Source organism: Drosophila suzukii, unplaced genomic scaffold, assembly GCF_043229965.1.
Source record: "Drosophila suzukii unplaced genomic scaffold, CBGP_Dsuzu_IsoJpt1.0 scf_35, whole genome shotgun sequence".
Classification (NCBI taxonomy): Eukaryota; Metazoa; Arthropoda; class Insecta; order Diptera; family Drosophilidae; genus Drosophila; species Drosophila suzukii.
Genome location: NW_027255922.1, coordinates 10675 through 20688, shown reverse-complemented (window position 1 = coordinate 20688; position 10014 = coordinate 10675). Strand labels below are relative to the sequence as shown.

Sequence of the window (10014 nt, the reverse complement as noted above, 5' to 3'; positions counted from 1 at the left end):
CTCTTGTGGAATATCGCAGTAAATAGACTACTGCGGATTCTGGAAGGAGGAGGTTGTAAGATGATGGCGAAAATATCCACAAACACTTTGCGATCTTATGACCGCTAAACTTAAAATACTATCGGAATGGACAATAGCGAACGGACTCGGGGTAAGTCCCTCGAAAACGGAACTAGTTCTATTTACAAATAGATACAAAATTCCACAACTCAACCCACCCATTCTAAACAATTGTAATCTCTCTTTTAGCGATCACGCCACACAGGAGAGAAAAATTTCGGTATGCCCATGGCTACTTGCAAGCTAAACATAAAAAACCACTTCAACACACTAGCCAACACCCATTGGCAAAACGCACCACAGTGTCGCATCTCTCAACAGACATGGCCTGTGATAAACAACAAAAAAACCTCGGAGTTACTCAAACTCAGCCGCACAGAGTGTGGCATGTTGATTCGAGCTCTTACAGGCCACTGGCTTGTTGGCGCACATGCCGGCAGGCTAAAAGCCCCGCAAAATGATTTCTGCAGAAGCTGCAGGGATGAGGAAGAAGTGGAAACGGTAGAACATCTTCTCTGCTTCTGCCCGTCCCTATGCAGACTCAGACTGAAACACTTAGGAAGTCCCTTCATCGACGATCTTACCGAAGTATCGGAGATTAATCTCAAAAACATAAGTGCCTTTATTAAATGCTGATCAGCCTAACACAGGTTGAAGCTACTTGAAACGGGACTTTAGATAAGGAAAAACGAGATCATGCGGTATCACAATGGACCCATAGGGGTCTAAGTGTGTCGGACTATAGTCCGACAGCCGCCCTTACCTAACCTAACCTAAACTCTTAGCAAATTCAAAAATATAACAATGCACATAAATAGTGAGCAACATGATATTCAGTTATTCAAAAAAAATTACAAGAATAATTTATTTAGAGAGTGGACATTCACAAGCTGCAACATTTAAACAGAATAAGCTATAATATTGAATTGTTAGCAGAGAGCATGTAATAGCAAAACTTCGAGTTATTCCGAAATTTATTTTATCAAAAGTAGAGCTAAATAAAAGTAAGCAATTCCTAATTGGTAAAGATCTGCAAATCCAATCTAGTGAACACATATATGAGCTTTTAACAACGCAGACACAGATTAACAAAGAAAAAGTTGTATTTCGTATAAGAGTACCGTTATTTGAACCAACAGAAAACAAATTATATCATGTCGTGCCGTTTCCCTTAAATATAACATTATTTCAAAATTTGTTGCAATGAGTTTTTTGAATAAGCAATGTAATAGACTTGGAATAGTGTTTATTTGCGAGAGCGGCGAGTTGGATATTGAAGAGCAAAGCATCTAACTGCGATTCGATCGACATCAAGGAAAGAGAGATGATTGTAGCACCAGTGGACCACCGCATATTTATCTTCAACGCAATACATAAAGTGATAAATAATACTTGCGGAGAAGCTTAAATAAAATCTGGATCCTTTTCGAAATTGTGGAATAGATGGAAGATAGAATAAAGTTTACAAAAACAGTGACAAAGGAGGTAACCATACACAATAACAAAGTGGACCTGAACCTCGAGATATCTTTTTGTCATATATGGAATATTTTTATACCCGTTACTCGTAGGGTAAAAGGGTATACTAGATTCGTCGGACAGTATTAACAGGCAGAAGGAAGCGTGTCCGACCCCATAAAGTATATATATTCTTGATCAGGATCACTAGCCGAGTCGATCTAGCCATGTCCGTCTGACCGTCTGTTTGTCCGTCCGTATGAACGCTGAGATCTCGGAAACTATAAGAGCTAGACTATTGAGATTTGGCATGCACATTCCTGAGCTTCTTACAGAGCGCAAGTTTGTTTCAGCAGAGTGCCACGCCCACTCTAACGCCCACAAACCGCCCAAAGCTGTGGCTCCTACAGTTTTGATGCTAGAATAAAAAATTTTAACTCAAATGTATTGTCCTCATCAGTACCTATTGATAAACCCAAAAAAAGTTTGCCACGCCCACTTTAACGCCCACAAACCGCCCACAAACTTAAAAAAGGGCTCATATGAACGCGGATATCTCGGAAACTATCAAAGATAGAGAATTGGGATTTCAGATTTAGATTCCGTAGCCTTGTACGCAGTGCAAGTTTGTTACGCGAAGATGCAACGCCAACTTTAACGCCCACAAACCGCCAAATCTGTGGTGCCCACAATTTTTATGCTAGATACAAAATTTAAACTGAAATGTATTAGTCTAGTGAATACCTATCGATTGATCCACGTTTTCCACGCCCACTCTAACTCCCACAAACCGCCTAAGCCTGCGGCGCCCCAATTTTCGTGCTAGAAAAAAATTTTAACTTTTAATCTCGCTTTACTGCTTGCATATCTCCATTTCCCTTTGGTCCCTTTAGATGAGTAACAGGTATCTGATGGTCGAGGTACTCGACTATAGCGTTTTCCCTTGTTAATATTATAATATTTATAATATATTAGGAATATCAGGAAGTCATAGACCACGGAGAGGAGTTACCGTATCCGTACCCGGCATTTGGATGATGACAGCTAGCCGTTCATTGCCACAAAAAATTCTGGCAAGATTGCACCATAAGGATGCAAAAAATACTTGTTAGCATTTTAAGCACAAAGAGTAATGTAAGTTAACAACCAGCATAGGCTAGGCAGGCCAATTTTATATTTTATAAATTTCATTTCTATATTTGACATTATTACTAAACTTACCCTCATATATTTAATATATCACACTTATACTTTTTGTTCACTCATGTATGGTTCCACGCTAATATTGTACCACCCTTATGGTGCCAGAGAGCTGATCCAGCCTTTGTGCCTTTGTCTTATTGGTGGCCAGCGATCGTACGACTTTTGCAATTTGTGCTTGGTCTGCGGTCTGACACGGGCACCATGCCCCGCCATGCATTTTAATTTAGGTTAGCCATAAGTTTAGTTCGATTTTTTTATTAATAAAGAGCACTTGCTCGAAAACGAAACTCCGGCATTTCCGTCATTATTCATTTAATTCATACAAATTGCCTGTCGTGCCTTAAAGGCCACTAGCAACGGAGATACATAGTTTCTCCCACCATAACTTCTTGTTAAAGCCTAGTACTAGTACTCAGATGAGCTAAGGAAGTACCAGAAAGTATACCAGATTTAGCGAGTGAATTTTGATGAACGCCGTGAGCCGCGGCCCAAAGAATAAGAGATTTAATCTTTGGTGGAGTTCCTGCAAATGCGGTGGGGAATTTAAGAATTAGTACGTCGGCGTCTATAGGGAGGAGGAAATAAAGTCGCACGCTAGGGGACAGCTAAAGGAGCCATCACCAGCTATTAACAGGTTGCTGGTTCCCAATCCGGCTCCCACTTCTTCAAGGTCCAATATGACTATTGGGATTCGGAACTGAAATGGCAGATGGCGAAGCATCCGTGGTTCGAGAAAAAAGCTTTAAATACTAATTTACATAAATAAAACATTCGTCGAACATTATATTTATTGTTATGTCAATTTCTTTGTGCACCAGCAGACTCTTCTTTTTTAAATTGTTCCAGTTGATTTGTTTTCGGGGTTGTCAACAAACCCAGCTGCTTGACAGTAAAACTATGCTACATGCATAACGGGTGAACTTTGAAAACTTCGGTCACACTGCAAAGAATAAGATTGTTCGACTAGTGAAACTCTTAGCCCGCTTAAGCTACCAAGTAGCTGGTGGTGGTGGTGTCCGGAGTCTTAAGGGAGAGGTCGTCGGAGATCGTATTACTGGTGGTTCTGCTAAAAAGATACTTATATTAGTACAACGCAACCAAATTCTTTTGGCCAGATCTTACTATCTTTGCGAGGACGCGCCCGGCAGGATGTCCACGTAAGGATCGAAGTCCCACTCGGCATGTTCCCTCCCACTGGGATTCTTTAGTGGATCTCCTCCAGCACTTCAACTATTTGCGAACTTGCCCTTTTTGTGGAATTGCTTCCTGTCGGTGAAATCCCTTAATAAAGGGCATAAGCTTGGATTTGGCGTCCTATTTCATCTGCACTGACCTCCTACATCCGATTTTGGGGTTTTCCTTCCATTTTTAATTTTTAGTTTCCACATCGCCTTTGCTCGATCACCGCCAAAGATTAAATTTCACCGAAAATTCACTCGCGAAGTCTGGTATTTTTTCTGGTATTTCCTTAGCTCATCAGAGTACCGCGCTGAAAAACAGACCCGACGAAAAGCGTTAACCGCGTATTTGCCTCTCGCTCACTCCTATGGTTTGCTCGCGGTTTTCGTCGATCTGAGTACTAGGCCAATAACCTCATAGCTCCACCCTAGTGTAAATAGGCTTTAAGTCATCAAATAATTTTTTTGCCGATCACATTTATGTAAATGAATTCGTAACTTCGTTATAGGTATCTTTAATAGCTCTTCAGCAATACAACATCAAAACTTACAAATACATCCGCAAGAAACAATATGGGGACCACTTAAGTTGGTCGTTTTAGGCTTCACTATTTTCGTGTGGATTAGTTGAATTTTTTTTGTCAAGAATTTCCGAAATCTCTCTTGCCAATTGGGTAAATAGATTTGTATAAGCGCTGTCTGGATGCTTTATAACAACAGGGACGCCATTCTCGTTGCACTCTGCTATGTGCGAGTCTAGCGGAAGAGACATAAGCTTACGTGGGAGAGAATTCATTAAGCTTTTATGAAAGAAATCCATTCGTTGATTGCAGTTTTTACAGATGTTATAACCCATGTTCTCCACTACACCAAAGATAGGAACATTTAACTTTTCGTACATCCTTGCTCCCTTTAAAGTCACATGCACAGCAGCAGTATGAGGAGTTGTTACCAAGATGACACCTGTGATGGGTGCTTCTTGAGATATTGAAAGATGCACATCTCCTGTTCCTGGCGGTGTATCTATAACCAAAACATCTAACGGTCCCCATTCAGTTCCTTTTAACAGCCGTCGTATGGCTGACATCACAAGAGGACCGCGCCATATAACAGAGGACTCCAAAGGTGTAAGCATGCCCATAGACAAGCATTTTACATTGTAATTTTGGGCCGGAATCATTAGATTCCTATCGTTTACAAACGGCTCATTGTGGACGTTCATTAGAAGAGGAACTGTAGGTCCGAAAATATCTCCGTCTAGCAACCCGACTCGTTTGCCCAGTCTGGCCAAGCTGCAGGCGAAATTAGCTATTAAAACGAATAACATCACAATGTCTTAGAATAACTCATCCTCGCCCACCTGCGACGGTGCTTTTGCCAACACCTCCCTTTCCTGATGCCACTACTATAATGTCCTGCACGCCAGTAATGGGTTCCTTTTTTGGCAGTCCACGAGCCATTAAAGCCACCTGGGACCCGATCAATTTAGTTGCGTATGTGCGCCGAGGAATGCTGGTCAATAGAGGTACCATGGCTTGACATTAAAGATTAACCAAATATATTTTGGAGCAACAACATACCCTTAGTATAGCGTGACCAAATCGAAAAATACGATTTATCCGTCAAAAATACTCTAAAATATACCATTTGATGTTTCAGAATATTCCATAAAAATACCATTAAACATGTCACTTAAAACGCATGAATATTTGAATTATGTTTACAAATATATAAAAGATATTATTTCTTTTTTAAATTTCATTTTAAGTTTCAAAATCAATATTTTGATTCATTTTCTTAAAATTATGAAAGTCCTTAAAATTCATTCGAGTATCATTTATATGCATACTTTTATTGTAAACAAGTCGAGTTTCTAAGTACTAAATTAACTAAGAATTATTATTAAGCCTAGTACTCAGATCGGCTAAGAGTTTCACTAGTCGAAAAATCTTATTCATTGTGGTGTGACTGAAGTTTTCAAAGTTCACCAGCAACGCATGTAGCATGGTCTTACTGCCAAGTAGCTGGGTTTGTTGCCAAACGGAAAACAAATCATTTGGAAAAATAAAAAAGTAGGAGTCTGCTGGTACACAAAGAAATTAAAATAAAAATAAATGGTATGTTCAAGGAATGTTTTTATTTATGTAGTTTAAAGCTTCCTTCTCGTCCCAGGGATGCTTCGCCATCTTTCCCGCGCCACCGCAGCACAGCTCCGAGTCCCAATATTCATATTGGACCTTGAGGAAGTGGGAGAACGGGGTTGATCCGCTGATGCTGCAGGAAGTCGCCCAGCATCCTGGCAGTGGCTGACTATGGCTTCTTCAACTGGTCCTTAGCGGGCGCCCTATTTTCCTCCTCCCTATAGAAGCCAGCGGGTCCACCAGCTCCGCTTAAGCTGCAAAGTAGGAGGTGGTGGTGTACGGAGTCCTAATGGAGAGGTCGTCGGAGATCATAATACTGGTGGTTCTGCTAAAAAGATACATCTATTAGTACAAGCAAACCAATTCTTTTGGCAAGATCTTACTTTCTTTGCCCGGCAGAATGTCCATGTAGGGACACTGGGATTCTCTAGTGGATCTCATCCAGCACTTTTACTATTTTGCGGATTTGCCCCTGTTGTGGTAATACTTCCTGTCGGTGAAATCCCACAACAAAGGGCAACAGGAAGGATTAGGCGTCCTTTTACATCTGCACTGACCTCCTGCAGTATTTTTTTTGGTTTTCCTTCCATTTTTAATTGTTGGTTTCCACATCGCCTTTGCACGAACACCGACAAAGATTAAATTCACTACCTAAATCACGTATTTTTTCTAGTATATCTGAGTACCGCGTTAGCCGCGTATCTGCCTCTTGCTCACTCCTATGGTTAGCTCGCGGTTTTCGTCGATGTGAGTACTAGGCTTTAAGTTTAATTTAATTTAGTTTTCTCTTTATGCTTCTGGGACGCCGCGCGTTGTTTTATAGGCGCCAGTGCGCTCATGATCTCACACTCGCATGCTTTACAGTGGGCATCCATTTTTATCCTGCTAAGCAATTTATTGTTTTCGGAGATGGTCTCCCACTCATCGCGATATTTTTGTTTGCTCATAGCTTGCGAAATGGAATTACAAAGTGTGGCCCAACAGAAAATAGCATGGGATACCATGAAAACGAGTAAACATTTCATTTTATACCAAAATTATACAATTGAGAAAAATCTGAGCTGATTATATATCAAAAAGTATATAAAAAACCATATTCCGTCACGCTGCTTAGTATACAAATACTAAATATGAACGGAAGACTTAGAGTCAATTACCACAGAACACCATCCAATAGAGGGGTGGAAAAACATTGATTGAATCATCGATGCATCGATGTTTTTAACATTTTTAGAAAAATCGATGTTTCATGGCGACTAACATCCTATTCACACAGAGGGGGGTTTCGCTTTAGCGCTGCCTGTTACATACCATCCGACGAATCTAGTATACCCTTTTACTCTACGAGTAACGGGTATAAAAAGTTGAATTTTTTAAAGGGTTTTTTATGGAATGATTTGTTACGTTTTGTCCACCTTTGTCCGCTATTTACATTTTTAAAAGATGGAAACCTTAAGAAAATATATTGAAATGTTGATATCAGAACTTTTCTAAGTCGATGGTCCGCTCGACCCGACACCTTACCTCGTTTAGAGGGTCTCATTAAAAAAATGGGAGTTTTGTTCACTTATGCTGCGATACTCTTATCCACTTTTATATTATATTTTTCGTTGGCAAGGCCAAGTTAATTGGGATACTGTATACCGTACTTTAAAGAATGTGTCAATTCTACGTACAACAAGTTTTTAGTTTTAATAATTTATTTATTAATAAAAATGTTAAGCCTTTAGTTTTTAATATTAAACTAAACTATCTAAATGTTTTCATTTGACTTAATTAAAAACTAATTTCTCATCAAATAATTGTTGCATTGTTTTCGACAATTCCAGTAAGCATGAAATGTTTTTTATACTGACCTGTATCGGGTTCCATTTTTTATCGCCCAAAATACTCGTTTTCGAAACGGTAATTTTTATGACAAAAAATGTTACATATCAAAAGTTGAGGAATCTTTGGGGCAAAAGAGTTTAAAACTTAAACAGAAATCGTTCAAACCAATTTTAAGAACATAAGCAAAAAGTGGTTAGCAATTTTTTTTTTGATATGACTATCTATTGAACATGAATAATTTAACCAAAGGCGCAGCGATTAGCACATTGACATTTTACATTTACATTTACATTTTTAACGACAAAAATTACGTATCAGTATCATTAATTGCTAAGGAACTTTATGCCTTTAAAATCAGGCTTTATATTTTAGGTTTTCCCGCTAGGCTAACGGGTTTTTAAAAGTGGTAGGACAAAAAACTGTTACTCACCGTTACTCACCTAACGTGAATGCAAGAGGGATGAAAATATGCTTTAAGCAACGCCCCATATTCACTAACCACCTAGCCCATTATTCCATATGGGCTATAGCGTCACCTAGCCTATGGCGCTACCTAGACTATAGGGGCAACTAGCCTACAGCGCCCCTAGCGGCTTGGTGGCGTATTACAGACAGACAGACAGACAGACAGACAGACAGACAGACAGACAGACAGACAGACAGACAGACAGACAGACAGACAGACAGACAGACAGACAGACAGACAGACAGACAGACAGACAGACAGACAGACAGACAGACAGACAGACAGACAGACAGACAGACAGACAGACAGACAGACAGACAGACAGACAGACAGACAGACAGACAGACAGACAGACAGACAGACAGACAGACAGACAGACAGACAGACAGACAGACAGACAGACAGACAGACAGACAGACAGACAGACAGACAGACAGACAGACAGACAGACAGACAGACAGACAGACAGACAGACAGACAGACAGACAGACAGACAGACAGACAGACAGACAGACAGACAGACAGACAGACAGACAGACAGACAGACAGACAGACAGACAGACAGACAGACAGACAGACAGACAGACAGACAGACAGACAGACAGACAGACAGACAGACAGACAGACAGACAGACAGACAGACAGACAGACAGACAGACAGACAGACAGACAGACAGACAGACAGACAGACAGACAGACAGACAGACAGACAGACAGACAGACAGACAGACAGACAGACAGACAGACAGACAGACAGACAGACAGACAGACAGACAGACAGACAGACAGACAGACAGACAGACAGACAGACAGACAGACAGACAGACAGACAGACAGACAGACAGACAGACAGACAGACAGACAGACAGACAGACAGACAGACAGACAGACAGACAGACAGACAGACAGACAGACAGACAGACAGACAGACAGACAGACAGACAGACAGACAGACAGACAGACAGACAGACAGACAGACAGACAGACAGACAGACAGACAGACAGACAGACAGACAGACAGACAGACAGACAGACAGACAGACAGACAGACAGACAGACAGACAGACAGACAGACAGACAGACAGACAGACAGACAGACAGACAGACAGACAGACAGACAGACAGACAGACAGACAGACAGACAGACAGACAGACAGACAGACAGACAGACAGACAGACAGACAGACAGACAGACAGACAGACAGACAGACAGACAGACAGACAGACAGACAGACAGACAGACAGACAGACAGACAGACAGACAGACAGACAGACAGACAGACAGACAGACAGACAGACAGACAGACAGACAGACAGACAGACAGACAGACAGACAGACAGACAGACAGACAGACAGACAGACAGACAGACAGACAGACAGACAGACAGACAGACAGACAGACAGACAGACAGACAGACAGACAGACAGACAGACAGACAGACAGACAGACAGACAGACAGACAGACAGACAGACAGACAGACAGACAGACAGACAGACAGACAGACAGACAGACAGACAGACAGACAGACAGACAGACAGACAGACAGACAGACAGACAGACAGACAGACAGACAGACAGACAGACAGACAGACAGACAGACAGACAGACAGACAGACAGACAGACAGACAGACAGACAGACAGACAGACAGACAGACAGACAGACAGACAGACAGA

General features: G+C 41.2%; 1 protein-coding gene and 1 long non-coding RNA gene across 4 annotated transcripts; one reads left to right on the top strand and one right to left on the bottom strand.

Moving 5' to 3' along the window:
• Positions 1-4398: 4398 nt before the first annotated feature.
• Nubpl (NUBP iron-sulfur cluster assembly factor, mitochondrial) lies at positions 4399-5536 on the bottom strand. Of its 3 annotated transcripts, XM_017082429.4 has the most exons (3): positions 5480-5536; positions 5260-5411; positions 4399-5207 (listed from the first exon to the last, which is right to left on the bottom strand). In XM_017082429.4, the coding sequence occupies exons 2-3, from the start codon at positions 5357-5359 to the stop codon at positions 4498-4500; spliced, it is 810 nt and encodes a 269-aa protein (XP_016937918.1). In that variant the 5' UTR covers positions 5360-5411; positions 5480-5536; the 3' UTR covers positions 4399-4497. The 3 variants fall into 3 exon arrangements, with proteins under 3 accessions (XP_016937918.1, XP_016937917.1, XP_070855179.1); XM_017082428.3 differs by lacking the exon at positions 5480-5536 and having other exon boundaries at positions 5260-5473; XM_070999078.1 differs by lacking the exon at positions 5480-5536 and having other exon boundaries at positions 4399-5191.
• Positions 5537-5717: 181 nt separating this feature from the next.
• On the top strand, positions 5718-6703 carry LOC136117776 (uncharacterized). The gene is made up of 2 exons (XR_010655319.2): positions 5718-6016; positions 6072-6703. It is a non-coding gene; the product is annotated as an uncharacterized lncRNA (long non-coding RNA).
• The last annotated feature ends 3311 nt before the right edge of the window (positions 6704-10014 follow it).